Source organism: Eucalyptus grandis, chromosome 2 (assembly GCF_016545825.1).
Source record: "Eucalyptus grandis isolate ANBG69807.140 chromosome 2, ASM1654582v1, whole genome shotgun sequence".
Lineage (NCBI taxonomy): Eukaryota > Viridiplantae > Streptophyta > Magnoliopsida > Myrtales > Myrtaceae > Eucalyptus > Eucalyptus grandis.
Window position 1 is genome coordinate 2,959,446 of NC_052613.1, and position 26,792 is coordinate 2,986,237.

General features: G+C 38.2%; 2 protein-coding genes across 2 annotated transcripts; one reads left to right on the forward strand and one right to left on the reverse strand.

Moving 5' to 3' along the window:
* The first annotated feature begins 513 nt into the window (after positions 1-513).
* On the forward strand, positions 514-23,191 carry LOC120290369 (glutaredoxin-like). Its single transcript, XM_039306412.1, has 4 exons — positions 514-623; positions 22,323-22,411; positions 22,774-22,872; positions 22,993-23,191. Exons 1-4 carry the CDS (start codon positions 514-516, stop codon positions 23,061-23,063), a joined length of 369 nt encoding a protein of 122 aa, XP_039162346.1. The 3' UTR covers positions 23,064-23,191.
* Positions 10,323-14,761, reverse strand: LOC104434151 (cysteine-rich receptor-like protein kinase 42). Its single transcript, XM_039307469.1, has 6 exons — positions 13,981-14,761; positions 12,038-12,151; positions 11,595-11,945; positions 11,090-11,324; positions 10,772-10,916; positions 10,323-10,583 (listed from the first exon to the last, which is right to left on the reverse strand). Exons 1-6 carry the CDS (start codon positions 14,759-14,761, stop codon positions 10,323-10,325), a joined length of 1,887 nt encoding a protein of 628 aa, XP_039163403.1.
* Positions 23,192-26,792: the final 3,601 nt, after the last annotated feature.

Genomic DNA, 26,792 nt, shown 5'->3' on the forward strand with positions numbered 1-26,792 from the left:
CTAAACCGTTCCCTCCCCGATGGTAGGTCGCGACATATCTTACTCGAACTAACTTCGGTTCAGAATGACTTATAAAGTGATGAAGAATGTGGAGGTAAGCTACAGTTTCAAATTGAAGAATTAATATTGATTGTAGACGAAAATGAACTTGGCTCAAGCTATTTTTCGAGATCGACACGGACTCGATGAAATATATTCATGAAGATTATAGATTTCCCAATTAGAAAATATTGCCGGAGATATTATTAGGTATTAAGGATGTTATTTGATATTTCATTATTCTCTTCAACAATTAATATCCTTCCCTATGCATGTTACTTGGGTATGATAACCCTCCTCTAATAACATGTAAAGCGAAGTCAATTAAGTAAAGCTTCTCTCATCCTCTCTCTTCATGATCTTAGAATATTTACAAGTTAATTACATAGGACTTGTTTGGATTTGATTTGGGATTTTCCTCATGCTATTTGACACATTTTCTCTCCTCGATAGAGAGAGAAATTCGAAGGAGAGATGGGGTCAATCCTCGGCTCATCATCGCGCGACGCGAGCAAGGGGGCGCTGGCGGCCGTTGCGGACAAGGCCAAGGAGATCACCTCGTTGGCTCCCGTCATCATATTCAGGTTGCTCCTTCCCTCCTCCTCCCTTCCCATTGCTCGTTGATTGAGCGATCTACTTCTCTGAAACGGTCGAATTTCGATTTACCTGGGTTTCCATCCCGAGTCGTGTTCTTGAATGATTAGCCGTTGACTTCAAGATCGGTGTCGTTCGCTATGTGATTCGCTCCCGGGTCCGATTGCGGGCGAAATTGTATCGCCGATGGTTTGAATTGTAGAATTGACGTGCTATTTGATGCATGGGAGAGAGCATATATTAGCTGAATTGGGGAGAATTGATTTTTTTGGGTGGGGGGGAAACCAGCACTTTTTCAGTGGGTTTTTGAATTTTGACCCAAAAAAGGAAAGGGTTTTTGAATTAGATGCTTGTGGTTGTGGATATTGCTATCATCTTGTGGTGCTGGTTGCTGAATTGATAGTGCAAGTCATTAACCTTAAACTATCATGTGTAGGAGAGAAGTGCTAGCAAGACTAGCACTTACAATGGGTTTTGAATTTTGAGGGAAAAAAATGGTTTTGAATTAGATGTTTGTGGCAGTGGATTTTGGTAAGATTTCGTGCCTGTCACTGAATCGATAATGCAAGTCACTAATGCTCTTCGTTACGTACATCTTGTATTATATCTACAAGGAACTGTACACTAGACATTATTGAAGATAGAATACACAAAAAGTTTCTCCAAGCTCTTCGTCTTCAGTCCCGTTGATTTATTCTCTTTGATTTCTTTCAAACATGACCCTCGTCTAACGCTCGGTTGGGACGGAAGGTGCTCTCGCCGCTCCGTGTCAACCCTCCTTTTTCTTTTAGTCCTCTCTGCTCATAAATCAAGAGATGCCCAAGAAGAGGAGATGAGGGATTCTTCATCTTCTCTGCAAGACTAGGGCTTTCAACATGAAATCAGCACATCGGAATATCTCAGAACTGATCGGTCAACTATAGTCAACGGTCAATGGTCAACTGATGACGTGGCGATGATGTGGTGATGACATGGCACTGCCGCCGCCGAAGCAGCTATTGGGTAAGCTATTATTTCGTCGATTTATCGTAATAGAAAATCAACTTGTGTAAATCAATCAAATTTGATGAATAAATGAATAAATAGGTAGTATTAATTAATTATATATTATTCATTATAGAAATTAAAATATTTGAGTAAGATGATGTGGCAAATGAGGCGGGAGGTGACATAAGGATGACGCAATGATCATGTTAGTAATACACGGCCGACTTAAGTCACATGAGACGCACGTGGGCGTGTAGAGGCTTGGAGTGGCGCGTGTGGGCATGTGTGGCATCGGTTGGTGGTGCGATTTGGTTGGTTGGATTCTTTGAGTGACGTAGAATCTATTTGTGGTGTTGTATTATCAATATAACCAATTGAATAAGTTCGAAATAGACTTGCAATATATGGCTGTGATGGTTCCAAGTTGACGGCGTGTGGTGGCCGGGTTGGTGACAAAACAAGCAGCGGAAGTTGCGGAGAAATGAGAGCGACGCGACACCTTCGTGGAGCAAACGTGGCCTATTCAGCTGGCATTGCAAAAAATAAAAATCCTCAAGAGGCTTTGATATTAAGTTAAGAATAGAGGGATAAAGAACTTCTGTATATTTAGATGATTTGTAATGAGGAATACAAGAGCCTATTTATAAGTTTTACGGGGAGACTATTTACGGTAATAAAATATTATACAATCAATTATAATCAATCATAAAGATCTCAAGAATATCCAGAATATCGTAAAATAATCTCAATATATCTTACAGCTCTGCTGATTGACAGAAGCAATCTCAAAATCGCGAGAGCGTTGCTGAAGAGGCTGGACTCCAACACCTTCATGGTGGCTGGCAAGTCCCAGAGTCACCAGCTCCGCTACCTAAACATTTGTGAGAACCAGGTTCCTCCCTTTCTCTCCCCTTGCATGATCTATACTGGGAGTGATGCTTATGAAGGGATTCAACTCTGAAATGTAAGAATTATTGTGACCCACATGATATGATTTAATATATGGTTTAATAATTATTGAAATGCTATAAAATAAATAATTATTGGTTACGAGAAAGTGCGACTCTAATAAAATAAAAGGGTATATCGCTTTTTGATGGAAGGCACATTTTCAATAAATGTACAAAAAGAGTCCGGTCCTCTCTCCACCCACAATGAACAACTATAACAGAAAGGAATTGGGTATTCTCTCCTCCATCAATTGAATACATTAAGGAATAGTGGGTTAAGGGAGAGAAATCGGATTTCTTCATTTGGTTCGAGTTCTACTACAACGCTATGGATAAAGGTATGTCTTCATCTAATTGTGAAAATTCATGAAGATCAAAAGATCACTGTTTTCTCTTATATTTTTTTGCATCAAAGTGTTATATGTATAATCTAACAGTTGGTATCAGAGCATGGTTTATGATATCATAACTTTTGCGTTTAAATAAATATTATGATTTATGTATGATAATTCGTTGAACGATCCTGTTCGTACTATTTGTTGTTGTTAAATTGTTTTCGGAGGGTTCTGTTAAAGAAAATCTGAATGGTGGAATGTTTTTATGGAGAAAAGGATGAAAATGGAGTAATTCGGAATTTTAAGGACAAAAATGGAGGAATTCGGAATTTTAAGGGTAAGATAGAAACTCTCCGATTCCGTGCAAAATCCGGCGACCCACCGCTTGGTTTTGGACCCATACGGTCACACTGCCATGAGGAACATTAGCCATGAGTTTTTCCAGTATATTGGTGTTCGCCGGAGGCTAATCGAGCGGCGAAAGTCACAGTGGTGGAGGTTTTGTGTTCTGAGAAATTTTGTTTTGATTTGAGGCCAATTTCTTGGTCATTTTCTCCGAAACTTGAACCCATGTGGTCGTGCTGGCATGCTCTTCAAAACCCATTAATTATTTGTGTCTGGGAAGGGCTGCCGGAGAACAAACGCCGGCGAAACCGCAGCGGAAAACAGCGAAAACCAGCGGAAATCGTTTCTGGGAGCGAGGAAGATGGCGCGTAGGCCTCACGCGCTCGTTGCAGTTGCAAGCGCGTGTAACCCACACGCCACGCGCTCTCACGCGCGCTCAACCGCTGCGCGCGTGGACCCCATGCGTGCGGCAGTTGCCGGGCACATGCAACGCACACGCCTGTGTGTTGGACGTGCACGTGCGCGACACGTGCCCACGGCGGATGCAGGCGCGTGCCAAGCACACGTCTAATGTACCGCGGCGCCGTTTTAATTTAATTTAATTTAATTTAATTTTTCTGCCCCTGTTTATTTATAATTATGATTTTGCCCTTGCTGATTATTTATCATTTTGCCACTGGATTGTAAATTTATGATCTTGCCCTAATGGAATTATGTTTTAACGATTTTACCCTTATGCTTTGATTATGTTTTATACCAGTGTGCAATTTGGTAAATATTTATATTTTGCAATATTAAAAATTCATATTATGAATGGTTTGTTAGTCACCAAAGTGGCCAAACCTAAGTCTTTTGATTTTTTTTTGATATTGTAAATTGTTTTATTCAATTGCCTATGATTAATTGATGCTATCTATGAAATCGATATGTTTTATATCATTATTGATAGTATGGGTATATTGAAGTTCATTTATTATAAGAACTTACGGATTAACCCAAAGGTTAATTATTTTCTTATAATTCATGAACATGATGGTTGATAATTAATATGACTTGTTAAATTTGTTTGTATATCAAAGATAGCAAACAAATTTTAATAAGATATATTTACAATTATCAAATAAAAGTTGTTCGCATCATTATGGAATATATATTTGTATATCATAGGATCACCCAAAGGAGAACTATGATGTACATGTGTCATTTAGTTTAAATCTGATTAGGTGATATTCTCAAAACATTAATGTATGAGTATTTTCTTGTACATTTGCAGTATCTATACCTGTTTCACTCCATTCGCACGCCTCATCTGTTCCCTTATTCAATGGAATAAATTTTCCTAATTGAAGTGAATAAGTCCAGTTTTACTTAGGTGTCCTGGATCTTGATTTATCGCTCCAAGCTGAGAAACCAACTGCTAAAACTGATTAAAGTAGCGATGATGAAAAGTCTTTCCATAAAGCTTGGGAAAGATCACACAGACTAAGCTTAATGTTCATGCGAATGATAGTTGCAAACAACTTAAAGACTTTTCTTCCCAAGACTAACAATGCTAAGGAATTTATGAAATTTGTGGAAGAACGTTCTCAAACTGCTGATAAGTCACTTGCCGATACATTGATGAGCACACTAACCACCAGGAAATATGATGGTTCGTGTACCATGCATGAGCATATACTTAAGATGATGAATTTAGCAGCAAAATTAAGGACTTTGGGAATGAACGTGGATGAGTACTTTTTAGTACAATTTATACTTAATTCCTTACCTCATGAGCAATATGGGCCATTTCAAATGAATTACAACACTATAAAGGATAAGTGGAATATAAATAAATTGGTCAATATGCTAGTTCAAGAGGAAACAAGAATAAATAATTAAAAGACTCATTTTGTTCATCTCTCAAGTTATCAAGAAGTTCAAAAGAATTTCAAGAGAAAAGGTGGAAGGAGCAAGAAGAAATGACTACACGTCCTAAATGACTCTTCAAATGCTTCTTAAATCCACAAGAAGGAACACAATCTTACTAAATGTCATTTTTGCAACAAAATTGGACACTTGAAGAAAGATTGTCTGAAATGTAAGGCTTGGTTTGAAAAGAAAGGTAAGCCTTGTGCTTTAGTATGTTTTGAATTGAACTTTACTAAAGTTCCTCATAATACTTGGTGAATTGATTCTGGTGCCACCACTCATGTGTCAAATACGATTCAGGGATTTTTTACGATCCAAATTATAAAGCCAAATGAAAGTTATGTGATTACGGGGAACAAAAACAAAGCTTCAGTTGAAGGCGTTAGCACTTACCGTTTGATCTTAGATACTGGCATTATTTGGATTTGTTTCGAACCCTTTATGTACCTACATTTTCTCGCAATTTAGTTTATTTGCCAAGACTTGATATAGCGAGATTTTATTGTAATTTTGGATCTAAATCTTTCAGTCTATTTAAGAGTGATACTCTTATTGAAACTGGAACTTTATGTGATTGTCTATATAAATTTAGACTTAATTATACTTTTGTTGAGACATTAATGACCTTGCATCATAATGTTGGCACTAAACGAAGTTTGATGAATGAAAATTCTGCTTACTTGTGACGTAAAGGTTTGGGTCATATATCTAATGAAAGAATGCAAAAATTAGTGAAGAATCAAATTCTTCCAAATTTGGATTTTACTAACCTTGAAGTATGTATTGATTGTATTAAAGGTAAACAAATAAAACACACTAAGAAATGTGCCACAAGAAGCACAGAGCTTCTTAAAATTATACATACTGACATATGTGGTCCTTTCAATATTCTATCTTTTGGTAAGGAAAGCTATTTCATAACATTTATTGATGATTTTTCACGTTATGGTTACATTTATCTATTGCATCATAAGTCTCAATCAGTGAATGCACTTGAAGTGCATATTAAAGAGGTTGAGAGGCAATTAGATAGAAATGTGAAAATAGTAAGATCGGATAGAGCCGGTGAATATTATGGAAAGTATGATGAATCGGGACAATGTCCAAGTCCATTTGCTAAATTCCTTGAAAGATATGGCATTTGTGCTCAATACACAATGCTAGGGACACCACAACAAAATGGTGTAGCAGAAAGGCGTAACCGTACTTGAATGGAAATTGTTAGAAGTATGATGGGTCATTCATCTTTACCATTGTCTTTATGGATGTATGCTTTAAAGACTTCTATGTACTTATTAAACAGGGTTCCTAGTAAGGCAGTTCCAAAGACTCCCTTTGAACTATGGACGGGACGAAAACCTAGTTTACGACACCTGCATGTTTAGGTTTTTCAAGTAGAAGTAAGAATTTACAATTCACATGAAAAGAAATTAGATTCAAGAACGGCCAGTGGTTATTTCATTGGTTATGCAGAGAAATCCAAATGGTATAAATTTTATTGTCCTAATCATAGTACAAAAATTGTTGAATCTAGAAATGCTAGGTTCATTGAAAATGGTGACATCAGTGGGAGTGAAAGAATGCGTAATGCTTGCATTCAAGAAGTAAGGGTAAAAGTTAATATACCAAAAGTTTCTAAAGTTATTGTTCTTGATATTGTAGTACAATCTAACAATAATCGAGAACAACAAATTAATGAACAAACACTCGATAATGGAGATGCCAATAATGAACCTCCAATAGCCGAGTCACAAGAAATAGCATTAAGGAGATCTCAAAGAGAAAGGAAGTCGGCTATTTTTTATGACTATATGGTTTATCTACAAGAGTCAGAAATTGACTTAGGAATTAGAAATGATCCAGATTCATTTTTCCAAGCCATGGAATGTGAAGATTCTAATTAATGATTTGATGCCATGAAAGAAGAGTTAAAATCCATGCATCAAAATCAAGTTTGGGATATAGTTAAATTGCTTAAAGGATGTAAGAAGGTCGAATGTAAATGGGTCTTTAAGACTAAGCACGACTCAAAAGGCAATATTGAACAACATAAAGCCAGACTTGTTGCAAATGGTTGTACTTAGAAAGAACGTATTGACTATAAAGAGACATTTTCACCAGTCTCTAAGAAGGACTCACTTAGAATTTTTATGGCTTTGGTGGCTCATTATGACTTGGAGTTACACCAAATGGATGTAAAAACCGTTTTTCTTAATGGGAATTTAGAAGAATAGATTTATATGGACCAACCCAAAGGCCTTTCAGTTAAAGGAAAGGAACACATGGTATGTAAATTAAAGAAGTCAATATATGGACTTAAACAAGCTTCCCGACAATAAGTTTAACGATATCATAACTTCATTTGGATTTAAAGAAAATACCACTCGGTGTATATATATGAATATTAGTGGGAGCAAGTTTATTTTTCTAGTTCTGTATATTGATGATATTTTGCTTACTACTAATGATTTTGGTTTGTTACATGAAACCAAGAAGTTTCTCTTTAAGAATTTTGAAATGAAAGATATGGGAGAGGCAACATATGTGATAGGAATAGAAATATTCCGTGATAGATCACAATGATTATTAGGATTGTCTCAAAAAGCCTACATTGAGAAAATTTTAAAGAGATTTAATATGAGTAAATGTTCAACGGGAATATTTCCAATTCAGAAAGGTGACAAATTTAGTCTTATGCAATGTTCGAAAAGTGAATTGGAATGAGAACAAATGAAAAATATTCCTTATGCATCTGTTGTGGGGAGCTTAATGTATGCACAAACTTGCACTAGACTAGACATCACTTTTGTTGTTGGAATGCTGAGCAGGTATCAAAGTAATCCCGGAATGGATCATTGGAAAGCTGCAAAGAAAGTTCTTAGATACTTGCAAGGAACGAAGAATCATATGTTCACTTATAAAAAAATCCGATCATCTCAAGGTGATTGGATATTTAGATTCAAACTTAGCCGGATGTGTCGATACAAGAAAATCAACGTTTGGGTACTTGTTTCTTTTGACTGGAGGGGCAATTTTATGGAAGAATACGAAGCAGTCAGTTATTACTGCATCCACTATGGAAGATGAATTTGTGGCATGCTTTGAGGCCACAATTCATGGATTATGGCCGTGAAATTTTATTTCAGGGCTTGTGATTATCGACAGTATTGCCAAGCCGCTAAAAATTTATTATGATAACTCTGCGGCAGTTTTCTTCTCTAAGAACAGCAAGTATTCTAAGGGTGCTAAGCATATGGATATCAAATACTTGTCTGTCAAAGAAGAAGTTCACAAACAAAGAGTGTCAATTGAGCACATTAGCACAAATCTTATAATAGCAGATCCCTTAACAAAAGGATTGCCGCCCAAAACATTTAATTAGCATGTTGAAAATATGAGCATTATTGGACATCGTTAATGTTTGTATTATGATTGTATTGAGTTTATATATTTGACACTTTGAGCTCACTTACGTGTTTATGATATTTCTTGTTTTCTATTTAGTATACATTATGGAAATAGATGAATGTTAAACAGGATAATTTCTAAAGAAACATTATGGTTGGACTATTACTGCGTTTTTCTTTTATAGATCATGTTAAGTAAAGTGTTATAGTTGTAGTACATAGAAGGGACTATGTCGAGTAATGACATACAACCGCTATAACTCACATTAGTTTTCTTTACTTAATTGTGATTATTATGTGATTGCTAATTTAATGAAATTTTATAGCATAATGTTATTGTGCACATTATGTCTTTATTAAACCATGAAAGGAAAATCATATGGGCCAAGTGGGAGAATGTAAGAATTATTGTGACCTACATGATATGATTTAATATATGGTTTAATAATTATTGAAATGCTATAAAATAAATAATTATTGATTATGAGAAGGTGCGACTCTAATAAAATGAAAAGGTATATCGCTTTGATGGAAGGCACATTTTCAATTAACGTACAAAAAGAGTCCAGTCTTCTCTCCACTCACAATGAACAACTATAACAGAAAGGAATTGGGTATTCTCTCCTCCATCAATTGAATACATTAAGGAATAGTGGGTTAAGGGAGAGAAATCGGATTTATTCATTTGGTTCGAGTTCTACTGCAACGCTATCGATAAAGGCATGTCTTCATCTAATTATGAAAATTCATGAAGATCAAAAGATCACTGTTTTCTTTTGTATTTCCGCATCAAAGTGTTATATGTATAATCTAACATGAAAAAGTTGGATTTTAGGCTCCAATTGCATTTGTGATATACAATTATGAATTAACGGCATACGTGCCCAAAGTATTTGATGTTTTTGCATTTGTTGAAGACTAATGGTGGTGGGTGCTTTGCTTTTCTTCTTAGCGACCATCAAAGTCTCTTCTCTCTGCAAGTTCTTCTTCTTCTTTCAAGGTTTCAGGTTCAGGGACATCGTCACCTTCATCGTCGGAGGAGGAGCTTTCTTCAGAGTCTGTCCATCTCAATCATCACCATTGGGAATGCAGAATTTCTCTTTTTGTCATCATTTTTTTTTTCGTGAAATCAATGCAGAAGAGGACGTGCGACAATGCGCCGAAGCGATGGGCAGCAAAGGGTAAGCGAGACAGTCACAGATTTTGAAGCAACATAAAATTATTTCGACCAAAAAAGAGAAGAAAAAATGACATAAAACTAAGAAAAAAAAACATAACGACGTTTGTTTCTTTATTTCTTTTTCTTTCCTTTTATTACATAACCTATGACTGACTCTGGAATCAAAACATCCCAACATGGTATGATTCTCCTCCAATCAAGAAGTAAAACTAAGAAAGAACAGAGCAATCACATCTCACTTAGATGCATATATTCATGGGATATTCATGATTTATTGATTTAAGATTGGACTCATCGTCATCTAAACATGCTGCTAACCAACATTCGACTCTTGCCATGATGTCACTAAAATCTGCATTACTAGTCGTTTGCAAAGTGTTCGTATTCATTAGAAGAAGAAGAAGAAGAAGAAGAAGAAGAAGAAGAAGAAGAAGAAGAAGAAGAAGAAGAAGAAGAAGAAGAAGAAGAAGAAAGGTCCCAATCCTAAAGGGTCAACACAGCAAAGCTAGAAGAGGACTTCTTGTCAAGCTGGAAGAGACCTCGAATGCCGTGAGCTAGTTCAACAGCCATGTGTTCATGTAGAGCTTCTGCTACTGGATTTGTCGAACAACATGCTAGCATTGACGAACGGGGGTTGGCTTGGTTGGGGGACTACACAGTTTTTGTCGTGGAGCATCTCGACGACTCCAGACATGGGCGGTCGCAATTCCATGCAGGCTTGAGTGCACAAAAGGCTGATTTGGAGCACATTCGACGCCTCCAGGATGGGGAATTTACCTTGCAAGGCCGGATCAATGCATGCAACCAAATTATTTGACTTGTAATGCTTCCATACCTGCAAAGCAATCATGAATTTCCATGGCTCCCTTATATCTGAAGATAAATCTACTAGCACTAACGTAGAAACCAACGATAGAGTTTGTTGGGAAAATCAAAAGAAAAATTAGATAATCCTAGTGGAGTGTGGGCAAGAAAGTAAATGTCAGTCTAAGTTCTCATGATCGTAGAGACAAGAAACCTTACCGACTGTAATACCGAGCTCGACCCCCGTGTGTACACACTATTCTTCCTACCACTCAAGATTTCAAGAACCAGCACCCCAAAAGCATAAACATCAGCTTTCTCCGTTAGCTGTCCCCTCATTAAATATTCAGGCGCCATGTAACCACTGCATAGTCAATCGTCTTTTAGATATAAACCATACTTAGCTTAAAGAAGATATGAAGTGCAAGGAAAGGATGATACGCAAAACCCCTTTAAGGGGCCAAACTTGTCAAATTAAGGACATAGAAAGTGCCAACTATGGTTTCAAGCAGGCTGGTAATGAAAAGGCATTCTTACAGTGTGCCAGCGATTCCTGTGCTAAGATGAGACTTATCCATAGCAATGCATCGGGCAAGCCCAAAATCTGAGATTTTCGCTGTGAGGTTTTCGTCGAGGAGGATGTTGCTGGTTTTTATGTCCCGATGGATGATTTTCACTCCACAACCTCCATGAAGATATGCAAGGCCCTCAGCTGTACCTATGATGATGTGCAGCCTCTCCTCCCAAGTTATGACGGTGGTCGCATCGTTGACTGCAACAACAGATTCTATTCGCTTATTTAGAAAGATAAGCAAAGTGGAGTGGGACAGACATAACCGAAGAAGGCAAGACACTAATGGAGAAGATATTTGAAACCTTCGACTCGAAAATCATAAGATGGAAGCATTGCTTGCAATACAAGAAGCCAGTTACTAAGAATGCAAACTGAACTGATGCTCGTCGTGAAGGGTGGATCTCTTCTTGGCATCAAATGATGGCTGTGTAAGTGTGTTATGCAGTTATGCAACAAGCAGCTACTTACCAAAAAGAACTAGATCAAGACTTCTTTTAGGAAGATATTCGTAGACGAGGAGGCTTTCTGGGCCTTCGATGCTGCATCCCAAAATCCTCATGAGGTTCTTGTGTTGGATCCCACTGATCAGGTTCACCTCATTGAAGAATTCATCTGCCCATTGGCATGTGTTGAACACCAACCGCTTAACCGCGACGACCTTCCCGTCGGGTAAAATCCCCTTGTACACGGAACCGCCGCCCCCTTGGCCTAGCTTCCTCGAGTCATCAAAGAAGTTGGTGGCCTTCTCCAGTGTCTTGTACTTGAAATATAAGCTAAACTTGCTCTTGCTCGCTCGTAATTGCATGAGGTTATTTTGCACTAAATAAGGATGAATTCGAAATTCGTGTCATCAAGCTTGTGATCAAGAATTACTAAGAGATCATTTTACGCATTTGAACCAAATTGCTTACTTTGTTTCTTCTCAGAGTACTTTTTATATCCAATGTATGCACCAATGAGAACAAGTGAAGTCGCTGCAGTAGCCGATGAGATTATTGCTATGGTGATGCGAACCCTGGATGAACCTGCGAAATGATAAAGACAACATCAGGTTGAGATGAGCAAGTTCATTAATAATTCCTAAAATCTGGCAAGCATCGAATCATAAGATCAACCAAATTAAACTTAGGATGTGTTCATTTGGGGAAAATTTCAAGAAAATGGAAAATGTTTTTGGAAAATCATTTTTTAAGAAAATGATTAATTTTCCTTTATTTGGTGATATATGACTAAAAATGTTTTCTAGTGTTTTTCTCGTTTGGAATCTCATGCACAAAAAAAAAAGTCATTTTTTAAATAATTTTTACTTGATTTTCTTTCCCTTTCCTTCATCCTCCTCCACTAGTCGTCAGGCGTTGACAGGCCACTTGCGTTGTCGACAAGGCCCAACAAAGGCCAACCTGACCAACCTCGGGCAAGTTTGCGCTCGCTAGATCCTAGGGTTTGTTGCAACGAGGCTGGCAAGGCTTGAGCTTGCCCGAGGTGGGCTTGCACTGGTGATCGGCGGAGGAGGAAAAAGGAAAAGAAAAAGATAAGGAAAAGAAAAGAAAATGAAAAAAATCGATTTTTTATATAAATAGTTAAAAATTCCACATGAGCAATTTTTGAAAGTGTATTCACCATCTTAGATTTAGGAATTCACTTTTCTAATTTTATGCGTGTGTATTTTCCTTGATCGGAAAGTGTTTTCAATTGATCAATCATTTTTGGCGAACTAAACAGATGAAAGTTCGAAAATTAATTTTGAGAAAACAATTTTCGTCAAACAAATGTACTCTTAGGTTATGTTCGTTTCGTGGATAATATTTTTCTAAAAAACATTGTCCTCATTTTTTGGCTTTTGATTCGCTTAGGAAAATGAGTTAATGGAAAATATTTTTCTGGTCAACGTAAATCTATGCTTATAATCAAGAAATGATTTCATCTTCGAAAAAGTTGGAAAACATTTCCAAAATATTATTAGGTATTGGCGCTTGGATTTGAAATTCTACGTTTGAACACGAGAATCCCAACGCTAGTTCCTGAGTCTCTAACGCTCGGGCTGGATCCATCAAGGTTGGCCCTGGATCCATTGAGGCTGGGACCAGATCTCTTGGGCACGAGTCCATTGAGACTAGACCTAGGTCAATTGAGGCCGGGCTCTCGGTGCCTATACCTAGGTCCATCGAGGTCGAGCTCAAACCCCTAGTGCTTGTGCCCTATGCCTCAGCACTTGAGCCAGCATCCATAAAGGACATGCTTGGGCCTTACACTCAAGCTTTAGTCCCTAGCACTTAGGCTCAAGTCTTGAATTAATGAAACTTCGTTCTTATAAGAATTTTTTAAAAATAATTTCAATTATTTTTCTTTCTAAAAAAATCAAATTTTAAATTACTTTAAAAAAATTATTTTTCCTTTCCTTTTTCCTTTTTTTATTTTATTTTTATTTTTGCTTCTGCCTCGACTAATCACTGACCTCAACGACGGCCAGCGATCGACCACAGGCAAGGGATGAGCTCGTTGTTCTAGTAGTGCCGAGGTCTTGTTGACCTTTGACAAGGCTTGAGCCTTGTCGATCTAGCTAGACTCGAGCTTGATCTTGCATGAGGTCAGTCACTGATTGTCACTGTGGCCAGCGATTGGCTAAAAAAGAAAAATAAAATAAAAATAATAAAATAATTCGATATTCAAAAAATGAAAAGAGAAAAAATTAAAAATATCATTAAAAGAAGTGCCTTAATCGACCAACATGAGGAAACCACAATTGGAAAATTCGAAATCTGACAGCAGACATAGAAGAGCGTCGGTTTTTCTTTAAAGGCGAGGAAGCCATCTTTTAAGTCGGTAAACCAGAGATCAGGAGACTAATTGTTACCTCCGCTACTGGGGACGATATAGAACTTGCTACTGGGGACGTTGTAGAACTTTGTGGTCGAGTAACGGAGGAAGCATCCCGCATTCATGACCCGCGCTTCTTCTCCAGGTGCACAGCTTCTCGCCATCGAAGTTGCATTCTCCAAACAGACTCTGCAACCGCCGGCATCAAGCGTGCTCCAACACTGTGCCAAAGCATATACCCCGGCGACTCCTCCAACTCCGTCCTCCCCGGCCACCGCGAAGCCCTTGTTCCGCACTGCACTGGCCGAGACATTCCTCAGGACCCGGTCCACCCTATCGGAGAGCTCGGCCACGATCTCCGCCGGGACTGTCAAATTGGAGCTACACTTGTGCATGTCGTGCGTTGGATCGACGGTCTCGTTGTAGAAGTCGTAACTGCCGTAACGGAGGAAGCAGCCGTCAAGGTAGAGCCGACCAAAGTTGGGGAGGCAGCGGGCAATCCGGGGCCAGCTCTCGGTAAAGCAGATGTGGCACTCGGTCTCAGTCAAGTCCCCATGGCACTGGGCGAGGCCGTACACTGCTGGCAGCGGCGAGGCGAGGGAGTACTTGCCCCAGCCCTGGGCAGCGAAGCTGTACGAGAACTTGCTCATGATGGCGATGCCGATGGAGACGACATTTCCAGGGACAATCCAAGTGGAGTTCTGGCAGATGAGGCGCGCTTCGGTGATTCGAGGATCAGAGACGGCGAGAGAGAAGAAGAACGAGGAGAGCGCGAGCAGAGGAAGGGCGATTGATGGGCTCGCTTCGTTCGACTTCATGGGCTCCGCTTGAGATATGCTCTGTTACCAAATTTTCCTTCTCTCAGTTCTCTTCAAAGAGAAAAGAAGAAGAAGAAGAAAAGGGAAAGATTTGAGCAAGAGCGCGATGGGAGCTCCGCTTCAACCTGGTGATCTCATAAAAAGCTTCAACCCAGCTACACCACGCGGAATCGGAGCGACAGACTGATGCTTGACTTTTGGGGTCTCGTTTTTCACATCACCCCTTGCTTTCTTCATGCTACAGCAGGGTTTTTGAAAAATGGCACGGCGATAACATGTCTCTCTCTCTCTCTCTCTCTCTCTCTCTCTCTCTCTCTGTGAGTGGGTGGAATGCAGTGTTTGACGCGGCGAGAATGATGGGGTTCTGAGACCTTTCGAGTCCGAGAATATTTTGGATTGAGGGTGGTCTAGACGAAGGAGAGAGATCTGCAACGACCGAAGCGACGAGGGCGACGGATGTTGACGTCCATGTCGGTAGTTTTTTTTTTTTTTAAATAATTAGATGATAATTTTTAATCTATTCTGAAAATAATAATGATTACAAAAAATCAAATAATAATTTATTATAATTTTTTTTGGTGAAGTAAATTATTATAAATTGTTTTGAAGTGTATTCCTTTAAAAATTTGTGACTCATAATAAGGTTCATCATTGGAAGGTTGTCTTATGTATCAAGTCGGGGCCAATCCATGTTCATAATTATGCAAAGACCTTTAATTTGACTTTAGATGATCAAATTTGGCCTCACGTGTTTCAGATGAGATCCCCCTGCATTTTTCATACATGTACATTTGACTTTTCTAGTCCCATGGTTGCGGCCACGAGGTGTCCAAGCTAGTTTTTATCCGGCCTGCCTACCCGAATGAACAAACGATCAGGCACCCTCTTGCTTTTTGGCTTGAATTTAGGGATAAATGTATCAAAAATCTTGAAATTTATCACAAAACTCCAAATTGAGTCCTAAAACATTTAAAAAGTGTAATCAAGTTCTAAAACTTATCTATGTAAACTTTCAAGAATTGTAATCATTGGAAGGATTTATACTTGACCAATTTGATAAGTTTTAGGACTATTATAATATTGTGACAAATTTTAGAACTTCCAATATAGTTATTCCTTAGATTTATTTATGACCTCTTCTGCCTTGACTATCAACCGCTACATAGAATTCCACAAATCAAAAACACCTTGGAGCGTGGTAGTTCACACATGACCATCTCAATTCACATCAAATGTAGGAGGAAATCTTAGGAAAACTGAGCAAGTTCTCATATCAATATGTTGCAAGCGTGAAGTGATTGAACAACCCTTCTATGCTTTCCAAAGTATAAAGAAAAATATAGCTTCGAATTGAGTAGAATAATGTAGTCGGATCATTAAGCTGGATAGAACAATCTAGTCGGACTTTGAAGTATGATATCACTTTTTTTAAGGATTTATTTGCCTCACAATGTTGTTAATGGTCCCTGGAAAATTTATATTCTAGTATTTCTAGTACTTCTCAAATGAAAATACTAGATATCAATTCTAATATTTCTCCAGTCTCTCAAAAGAAACAATTAGAAATAATGGTTGTATATTATTTCGGAAGAAAACGAAAAATGAAAGAAGAAGATTATGATTGAACATACATGTTCAATAATTTATAGCAAGAACAATACGTTATACCCAAGCAGACACAACCTTTTAAGGATTAAGAAATTATGCTTGAACAGGTACGAAGTTTGAGTAACCATTAGACGAAACAATAAAAATTCGAAATTAAATAAATAATAAACAAAAAAATAACCGTACTTCTTCATGAACAGTCGCAAAATTTCAACAGGACTGATGGTTAATTTTTTATAAAAATAAATCCTAATTTTCAATAAATAAAAAATAATGATCATTGATCAGTGTTAAATCTCTTTTACGTGCACACTCACATTTTTTCGACGTGGGACAAGACACCTCTTAGTTTATTTTACAAACAAACTACCAACACAAATCACATGGAATAAAAAGAATGACAAGCATAAAATCATTAGTAAGTCTCAAGTGATTCAACAGATCATATGCACCGAGTCCCTAACATCACTAACCATTGTTAGCATCGTATGCTAAACGCCTACTCAATTATCTCAAGACCTTAACACTATTTTATATGCCATATGGAATGGTCATTGGTTTTTTTTTTTTTTGGAGGGGAGGAGGAGGGGAGGTGGGGCAATGAATTGCCATTACATTTCAAGAGTAGTTGTTGATCCCAAAATAACACTAGGAAAGAATATGAAGACTTGAAAAAGAACACTTTGGACCAAGGTCCAGAAAAGCCGGTGAAGAATCCGCACCATATGGGCTTGAGTGGACCTAACCCAATTTTTTTTTCTTTTTCAAAAAACCGAGTCGAAATACAAGAGGAAGGGCATCGAAACATGTTAAAGAGGGGATAATGTCCAAAGGTTGCAATTGAAGTCGTGACCACGGAAAATTGGACGTCTAGATCACGTAGTTCTTTTTAGGTTTAAATTCTTCGCACTTGAAATTTTTTGCCGTGAGACAAATGGTTAGGGGATACAAGAAAAAGTAATCAAAAGCATTGTCCCATAGGAAAAACCGATGAATAATAAATCTTGATGGAAAAAGCTCTAGAAATTCAAAGGTAAACAAATTCAAAAGGAAAATGACAGAAAAAGAAAAAACAATTAAAGAGGGGGTAATGTCCAAAGGTGCTGTCTAATCATGGTATGGTTCTTTCACACGCCATGAGTAATTAGATAAGATTTCTATAATAATACAAAAAAAAATGAGGTTTGCCAATTACCATCCAAAGGAGAGTTCATTGGTTTCATTATCACCAACACCTTTAAAACTTTTGACTATTTCCAATATGCAATCACGGGCAAAATCAATATGAACCGTCCAATTAGGAAAAAGATGGAAAAAAAAAAGGAGAAAAGGATTTGCGTGCTTGCCGACTGAGGGAAGACTCCATATTGTCAACTTTTCCCCTTCCATGGAGCAACTCTTCAAAAGAGAAAAGAGAAAATATTTTTTTCAAAAAAAAAAAAGAGACGAGTATGACCAAAAAAAAAGGTTTGCCGGTGACGTGACGACATCGATCCACATCCATCTCTCTCTTGAACTTAGCCAAAATATAGTTGCCATTCACCCCTAGTTTAACTTTCATATAGTAAAAGGAGCTTAAATCCTTCATTTCTAAACTCGAGCTCATCGCACAACATCTTAATTTTTTTTTTAATTCTTATATGAAATTACTAACTTTAATCAAGTGATTTATCAAACTTTTCTCCAAGTGAGTTATCAATTAAGTTTGGACTCTTAATTGTTATTTGAGTTAGTCACCGGTCTAATACTAGAAAATCGGTGCTACATTTATCCTTAATTAAATTTTGTGTCTCAAAAAAATGATAATGGTTAATCTCTAATTAGTTTTCATGTCATAAAAAATATCAACCAATGTTTCCTTCGTTAACTTCTGTTCAATATTCTAAATAATTACGAACATGGAAACACATTTGGTAAACAATTTGGATGATCGATGTATGACTTGATTCCTCATGAAAATTCACCATAGATGGGTCTTTTAAACGACATTATTTTTGGGAAGTCGGATCTGAAAAATAGACTTAGATTAAAAAATCTGCTAAAATTTACTAGTTTGTGCTAAGAGCTCCCTCACCTTTCAAAAAGTGGGGAAATGATCACAAGAGTTGATAAATTAGAAAAAACAAACCAAATAAAAGTTAGTAAGAATTTAAATGAGAAGTAACCCACAAGAAGTTGGTTATTATAATTGGAGAAAAGTTGGTAAATAATCAAAAGAAAGACTAACAAATTCATATGGGAGTTAAGTAAATTTAGGCTAGTAGTAAGGATGATAAGTAAAAGTTAGTGAGAAAACTTGATAACTTGTAAATTGTAAAAGAAATTCTAATAATTTCATAACAAATAAGTTACCAGACAAAAGGGTGATCGGTAACTTATCTAATCAATAGTTTTTTAACGCGGATGAGATGTTTCAAATTTCTACCAACACAATTTTTTTTCTTTTAATGAAACAAGAGAATCATCCTAACATAGTATTCTGCTAGGTAGATAAAGGAAAGTCAGTGTGTTTTCTTTTTTCATAGACAAGGTAACATTATCCTCATGTAAGAATATACCTATGGAAAACTCTCTCTCTCTCTCTCTCTCTCTCTCTCTCTCTCTAAAACTGAACCATGAATGCAAAACCTTCAAAGAAGAATCAACGGCGAGATGCGTGCGGCATATCCAAATGCCAAATCTCTAGTATGGACGCAATAATATCTATTGGCAGCATGTGAGCCATGTGTTGTGGAAAGCAAGTAATCGAACAATAAAATAGTATAAAAAAAAAGTAGATCGAACACTAGATTTATGTGGTTTGGTCGTAGTGATTTACGTCCACGAAGCAAGCAATAATGAATTCTACTATGGATGAAACGATACAATGGAGATTTTAATCATACTCGAGTCACTCAAACATTCTCAGTATTTCTGAAACCCCAATTACACCTAATATCTTACTTAGTGTTTTGCCTCGAAATTCTTTGTGACAAAAACTTTCAATCTCGCAGAAATTAAATAGATCTTAGGCTCTATTTGTTTCATGGAAAATAATTTCCAAGAAAATGTTTTCCAAATTTTCTAGTGTTTGTTTCATGGAAAATAAATTGTTTAAGGAAAATATTTTTCATTAATGGAAAAAAAAAGTCTTTTAAAATGGGGAAAAATGTTTTTCATTTTTCCATATCTTCTTTCACCCTGCTTTCTCTCATCAAACACATTTTCCTTTTATTTTTATTTTTTCTTTTATTTTTTATATTTTTTAAAATTGAGTTTTTAATTATTTTTCCTTTTTTTATTATTTTTCTTCTTGCTTGGCTTTGGCTGGTCGGCGATTGGCCAAGGCCAAGGAAGAAAAAAAAAAAAAAAAAGAAATTTTTTTAAAATAAATTTAAAAATTTAAAAATCAATTGAAAAGGATAAAATAACAAAAAAAAAATTGAAAATGAGTCTATGAAGGAAATCTCTATTTATCTTCAAATTTCAGTCAAACACCAGAATATATGGTTATTTTCCAAGAAAATGACTTCTTGGAAAACAATTTTAAAAAATGTCACATTTTTTTTTTTTTCACATTTTTCGCAAGATGAATGGAGCCTTAAACTCACAAGATTTAATTGGCTTGAACACTATTGAGGACCAGCAAAAGTCAAGGAAGAAGAAAAAAAAAAAAAAAAAAAAGAAAAAAAAGATTTAATTGGCTTGAACATTAAATCTTTTGGATGTAATTTCACGAATAAGAACAAAAAATCCACTTTCAAGTACTCGATATAGGGCGCATCAAGAAAGTGCACACCCTTGTCAAAAACGACTCTCCGCTGCATGAAGACTCCCATATATAGGTTGGTCGACGTGGCTAACTTATAGTAGAATTTAATTTCCTTTCTATTCTTTCTTTGCACGCTGACCGAGCCCAAGTCCAACACAAAGTCCATGTTGGACTTTTCAGTTTGAGAACGCATACTCCCATTCTTTTATAGAATGTGCTTCAACAAACTTGCGTCTCATTCAAAGCTGACTGATCCATTATTAATCGCCGCTTCAACGCCAAATAATTTATGTATTTTTCAGCATTCTTTATTCGGATCAAGTTTCGTACGATGGGCTCAATTCCGAGATGTATTTTAACACCATGCACTGCACAATAAGCGGTTCAAGTGAAGTCCTCTCCTCTCTAAGCTCACCCCCACCCTAATTACAGCTCAAAAATCACGTGTGTCTCCGATTGAGTTGAGATGAACAATAAACCTTAATTCACAGCCGTTGATCAACTACAATCACCTAACACACATGCGTTCAAGGTAATTGATGTTTTGGCACATAGTAGATGGAACCGCAGTCATGACTAAAGTGGAGAGCTGCTTCATGCGATGGCTTTTTCCAATCCTATTTTGAATCTTATGATCACACATCTTTGGCAAGGACCACGTTGACATTAAGCTCGTAACCTAACTCGTCTAGTATAATATTTTTTTTTTTTGTTATCATGAATTCGTGAAGAACCCATTTTCAAATGACTTTTCAATAACATTGGAGTATATAATGAAATGTTGCCAGTCTCATCTCATAACTTCAATTCAAGTTATACCTACGCTATGCATTTACTTCACTAATCCATCGCCGGCACCGTATGCTAAATGCCTACTCAATTATCTCAATGCCCTAATACCATGTTGTATGCCATATGGAGTGGCCATGGGTGGGGGGATGAATTGCCATTACCTTTCACAAGTAGAAGTTGTTGATCCCAAAATGAAACTAAGAAAGCATATGTAGATTTTTTTTTTTTTTTTTGGGTCAAAAAGAATATGAATATGTGAAAAGGAACACTTTGGAGCAAGGGTCCAGAAAGCTGGTGAAGAATCTACACCATATGGGCTTAAGTAGTGTCTCTTTCTCTTTTTCAATAAAATCAAGTCAACATACAAGAGTAAGAGGCATCAAAACACATTACATCTTGACACCTTTATGATCTAGTCCGCCGGTTTATTTGACTCTCTAGTGCAGCGGGCTAATTCAAGATTCATAAATAGGGCCAAGAGGTCTTTACATTTTGTGATAGGTGGCTCAGTACCCCAAGAGGAGAGAGAGGAATCTTACAGATAGCTTATTGAAGTACAATTATCTTACTCTTAAATTAACTTCAGAAGAATGTGGAGGTAAGCTATGGTTTCAAATTGAAGAACTAATTTGGATTGTAGACATGAATGAAGTTGGCTCAAGCTGTTTTTTGAGATCGACACGGACCTGATGAAATATATTCATGAAGATTATAGATTTCCTAATTAGAAAATATTGGCGGAGATATTATTAGATATTAAGGATGTCATTTGATATTTCATTGTTCTCTTCAACAATTAATGTCCTTTCCTATGCATGTTATTTCGGTATGATAACCCTCCTCTGATAATGTGTAAAGCGAAGTCAATTAAGTAAAGCTTCTCTCATCCACTCTCATCAAGAACTTAGAATATTTACGAGTTAATTACACAAGACTTGTTTGGATTTGATTTGGGATTTTCCCCATGCTATTAGACACATTCTCTCTCCTCGATAGAGAGAGAAATTCGAAGGAGAGATGGGGTCGATCCTCAGCTCATCATCGCGCAGCGCGAGCAAGCAGGCGCTGGCGGCCGCCGCGGACAAGGCCAAGATTAGCACTTACGATGGGTTTTGAATTTTGAGGAAAAAATGATTTTGAATTAGATTTTTGTGGCAGTGGATTTTGCTATGATTTCGTGCTGGTTACTGAATTGATAATGCAAGTCACTGATGCTAATCTACCACGTGTAATGAGGAAATCGCTAGCGGATTGAAGAGACTACTGTTGCTGGATAGTATAGTTCTGTTAGGACTCAATTGTTGCAGAACCCAAAGTGGCAGCAGCTCAAAATGAGAGTTTTGGAGATTGCTTATATAGGGTTAGAATCAGGGAGGTCTCAATCTTACTGACCTTGTGCTTCCTGTGCAGCAAAACTTACTGTGGCTACTGCCAAAGGGTCAAGCATCTGTTGACGCAGCTCGGGGTGAGTTACAAAGTCGTCAAGCTGGACAAGGAAGGTGAGTTTCTCCTAGCATCTTGAACCACCTGCATATAATCTTGATCTGGGTATATAAACCATCTTGTTCTTTGCTATTTAGAGGCTGATTTTGTTGACCAAGCAAAGATACCATTTTTAAGCGGATTTGCTGGTTTAGTGTTCTATTCATGTGTAAAAGCCAGCTGAAAATCTCCCCTGCAGTTGCTCGATTAGCCCCAAAGATCCGTATCTTTTGATTCTTTGACTGTGGGTTTTTAACTATAAATTGTTGATATTTGCGTGATTGTGCTAATGATCGCTTTATCTACAAGATGAAGAACTCATGTTGAACATGATCTCTTTAACACTACGTTGTTCAACCATCTGAGTTTCCTTTTGAAGGTGATGGAGCTGTGGTTCAATCGGCATTGGCAGATTGGACAGGGCTGACAACAGTACCTAATGTGTTCATTGGGGGAAATCATATCGGTGGATGTGATTGTAAGTTTTTAATCTCTTTTCCTTGTTGATTTCAAGAAAAATCTCTGGTAGAGGTTAGATGCAACACGGGTGTTGTTTGACAGACTTATCTTTTGATGTCGGCTTTCTTTGCAATTCCAGCTGTCACTGAGAAACACCAGGCAGGTCAACTGGTACCTCTTCTTAGGAGTGCCAGAGCTGTGGAGACCTAATAAAAGCAGTGCTCATAGTTGGAACCTTTGATTGAAAGATTGAAAGAGAGAGACTTGTGTGATGGAAGTGGATAAATTGAGGTGTGATAACATCCACAGCACAAGTAAATGAAAGGATTGTTTTTTGACTGCTTGCACAAATTTGGAGTGTGTGCCATAGACTATACCTTGTCAGCAGAATATTAGTAGGGACTCTCTTCCAATGACAGGCCATCATCATCGTCACTTTACATAATACTGGTGGCGGCTGAAAATCCTTAATGCAAAAGTGGAATGACCACCAGAAATTTTGAGACCCAGATCATTTGTTTGCCAAAGTACTAGGAAATGATTTGACGGTGTCTGGTAATAAAGTTTCATGGGACATTGAACTAGACTTCCTTAGAGATCTGCAGTTTTATAACGCAGAAGTGTTATCGTCGAGATTAAGATTATTTTTTTACTTCCGTTTCTGATGATTAGAATTCAATGTGATGATCCAAAAGCAAGCAGGATCTCAAGGAGGAGCAAAGAGTTCCACAGGGAACAGTCACGAGCTTCTCTCCCATTTTACTGGAAAGCAACCTTGACAGGACTGTCGAGGGGCTGTGCGGAAAATGATGCAGCCCGTGTTCATGAAGTAACCCCTAAATCCTCCTGATCAGGGCATGGCCAAATTAGAAAGGGGTCTTCGCCTGGAATTTTTCCTCCGGGTACCCCAAGTACATTCTTGAGCCTTGAGGTTCACCAACAAATGCATCCGTCATAATTATGGGAGCAAGAGGTACGGTCATATGATGTCTACAAAGGTCAATGCTGTAATAGTTGACTATTGTCTACTCGGATCTAATCGACTTTGAACTAATTGCCCTCCACTTTGGGATCCATCCGAAGCAAATTGCAAGTAATGAGTGACAAAGAATATCAACTATAGAGTAGCTTTCACACCGTTTCTTCAACCGGGGATCATGCTACGCGGTACCGGTAGACCGTTAAAAGTTCCAAGTCAATTCACCGCAAAATGCCAGCTTCAAACCAAGAATTACAAAGGAAAAATTTGACAAGTACATCAAGCTGTCTAGATGATCATTTCAAGAATTCATCTACCCTCATCACGGCAAAGAGACCGTCGCCCTAAGAAAAATTGAAGTGAAAAATGCTAATTAGAAGATTTCTGACGAAAGAGGCGGAATCTTGAGATTTTGCTTTCCTTTTCTGAGATTACAGGACATGAAAGAAGCTAGCGTGAACTACACAATTGTAAATCAAAGTGGTATTCACCTCAACACCATCCTAAGTGATCCTATGTGGCCCAAGTCTGATGGCAAGTTGTACGTGCTAAGGTGTAGTGCAATGCAAAGGATACATGCACAATAATTTATAAGCAAACAATACTCCGTAAACAAAAAATAAACCATACATTCCTAAAACTCCCCGCAAGACAAAGGTGAGCAAACACTTCCCCTTATACCTCCAATTCTGTAAATACATTATGTTATGGGCATACATGGAATCCTCGCTGCCAGACAAAAATATTTTTGAACAAGATTAATCTTGGCCTAAGTCCTCTAAGGTTTAAAACCAAGTCCCCAATGGAGTCTCTCAAGCCCATACCCCGCATGACATTGGGATATTTTTTAGGAATTTTGCACAAAAGGAGTCGCCACTAGCCTATTGGGGTCGGCTAGAAACTAAGTGGGGCTTCCTACACAACCAAAGAATCTAGGGTCGGGGACTTGATTACACTAATTGACCAATTAGTGCCTTTTTGGTACCTAATCTTGTTCATTTTAGAAGAAAATATTTTTGTTAGGCAGTTTGGATTGATTTTATACATATACACTAACATGTGAGGTGATCATACGGGTGCACAATCATTAAAGTATAAAATAACAATCATAGCTACCAAGATCCTAATTGCTATAAAATTAAGCACATGCAATTACACATAATTAAATATGCAAATTAAACACGTGATATAATCAATAGATGAGCAAATAAATGCCCAATTACACTAAGAAAGAAAACCATGGCAATTTCTAACCAAACCCTATACTTTTTTTAACTTTTGAAATTTTAAAATTTTTAAACTTTTTAAAATAAAAAATAAAATTATATTACATTATTTTATTAATTTTTTTCGCCGGGCCGGGTCAGGTCCGGTCTAACCCGACTCGGATTCAGCCCAGTCGGTGTGGGTCGAGTCCGGCAGCCCGGGTGGCCCGAAGCGTGGATCCAGCCCAAGAGGTCCCTCTCCTCTCTTTTTAAAATAGACCAGTCCCACAAGGTGAAATAGGCCCCCCTAACGCAAGATCAGCCCACACGCAACTAGGTCCATTTGGCCTGAATCAGCGAAGGCCTGACTCGAATCCGTGACTCAGGCCTGACCCGAATCTAGTCGAAACCCTACCCGATTTGGGGGGTTCTCGTCCGACCCGGTTCTAACCCGCTTCTTACCTTCTTCTCTTGGGTTTATTGGCGGCACTAACACCGGGCGGACAGGCAGCAATTGCGGTGATGAGCTTGATGGCGGTGAGGATGCAGTGGGCGGCGGCGGCGACGTGGCGGGTGGCGGTGTCACGGGTGGCAACGGTGCGGTGCAGGTGCTGCGACAACAGCAAAGGAGTCGGGCTGCTGGCGCGACAGTGTTGCAAGTTCGACATCAGGAGCAGTGGCGGCGGGTGGAGGTGGTTTGGGGTGACGATGACGTCGGGGTCGGCGGTGTCGTCAGTGGCTAAGGAGGCGGTGGCCAAGGTTTCAAGCGAAAAAGGGGACAAGCTAGTGCAGCGACAGGGCTGACTTGGCACGGCAGGGACCCAGCACGACGGCAGTCGTCGAGGATGGCGGTTGCTAGAGAAGTGTGGTCGGTGGCGGCACAGGCAACGCGACAAGTTGAGGCGGCGAGCTCTCTCTCTCTCTCTCTCTCGAACTCCCTCCCTCTCCATTTCTGCCTCCCCTCCTGTCTCTCTCTTCTGCTCTCTTCCTCCAGCTCCCCCTTATGCTTCTCCTCTCTCTAGGGCTTCGTACGCGAAGATGGACCTAGGAGGAAGGGCTAGGCTAGGCCAAGCGTGAGAGAGAGAAGAAGAGAAAGAGGGGTGGGCTGGGCTAAGGCTAGATTAGGCCTAAACCGACCACCCCCTTAAGCATTTTGTTGTTTTTTTTTTCGTTGTTTTTTCTTTTTATGACAATTTTTTTGGATTTCTTTCTTTCTTTTTTCTTTTTTTTTAGCAACTAATTCCGTACTTTTAATGCTATTAAGTTTAAGTAAAATGATGAAATTTAGGTGTCAATAGCTGCCCCTCTTTGAATGGGAGCTCGAAGAGGTTGCATTCAAAGGTAAAAGACACCTAAATTATTTTGGCGATAGAGAGACCTTGAGTGCAGAGGCGCACGTCAGGTCCATGGAGAAAACTTAGAGTTATGAAAGCACATCTTGTTATAAGAAGAAGAAAGAAATGAGGTCTCACCGTGTAATAACGGGCTTCGATCGGGTTGAAAATGAATGATTTGAGGAAAACCAATGAACCTTTGTAAATGACATGGTTTAAGGTTGATCATGAACCTTTTGAAAAATCATAGTTTAAAGATAGACTCATGAATATTTTAAAAGCGTGGTTTAAGGATAAACCTACAACCATGTGGTTTAGATTAGAAAAAAAAGGTCTAACCGTGTAAACACGGGTTTCGACTGGATGGGATAGTCTCACTGTGTAAAAACGAATTTTAACTGGATACGATAGTCTCACCGTG

Excerpts from the sequence above, each read along its gene's own strand:
- LOC120290369 (XM_039306412.1), top strand. The coding sequence starts at position 514 with ATGGGGTCAATCCTCGGCTCATCATCGCGCGACGCGAGCAAGGGGGCG. Across the intron at positions 624-22,322 it reads GCTCCCGTCATCATATTCAG|CAAAACTTACTGTGGCTACT; the intron begins GTTGCTCCTTCC and ends CTTCCTGTGCAG. Across the intron at positions 22,412-22,773 it reads CGTCAAGCTGGACAAGGAAG|GTGATGGAGCTGTGGTTCAA; the intron begins GTGAGTTTCTCC and ends TTCCTTTTGAAG.
- LOC104434151 (XM_039307469.1), bottom strand. The coding sequence starts at position 14,761 with ATGAAGTCGAACGAAGCGAGCCCATCAATCGCCCTTCCTCTGCTCGCG. Across the intron at positions 12,152-13,980 it reads TATCGTCCCCAGTAGCGGAG|GTTCATCCAGGGTTCGCATC; the intron begins GTAACAATTAGT and ends ATCATTTCGCAG. Across the intron at positions 11,946-12,037 it reads GTACTCTGAGAAGAAACAAA|TGCAAAATAACCTCATGCAA; the intron begins GTAAGCAATTTG and ends ATCCTTATTTAG.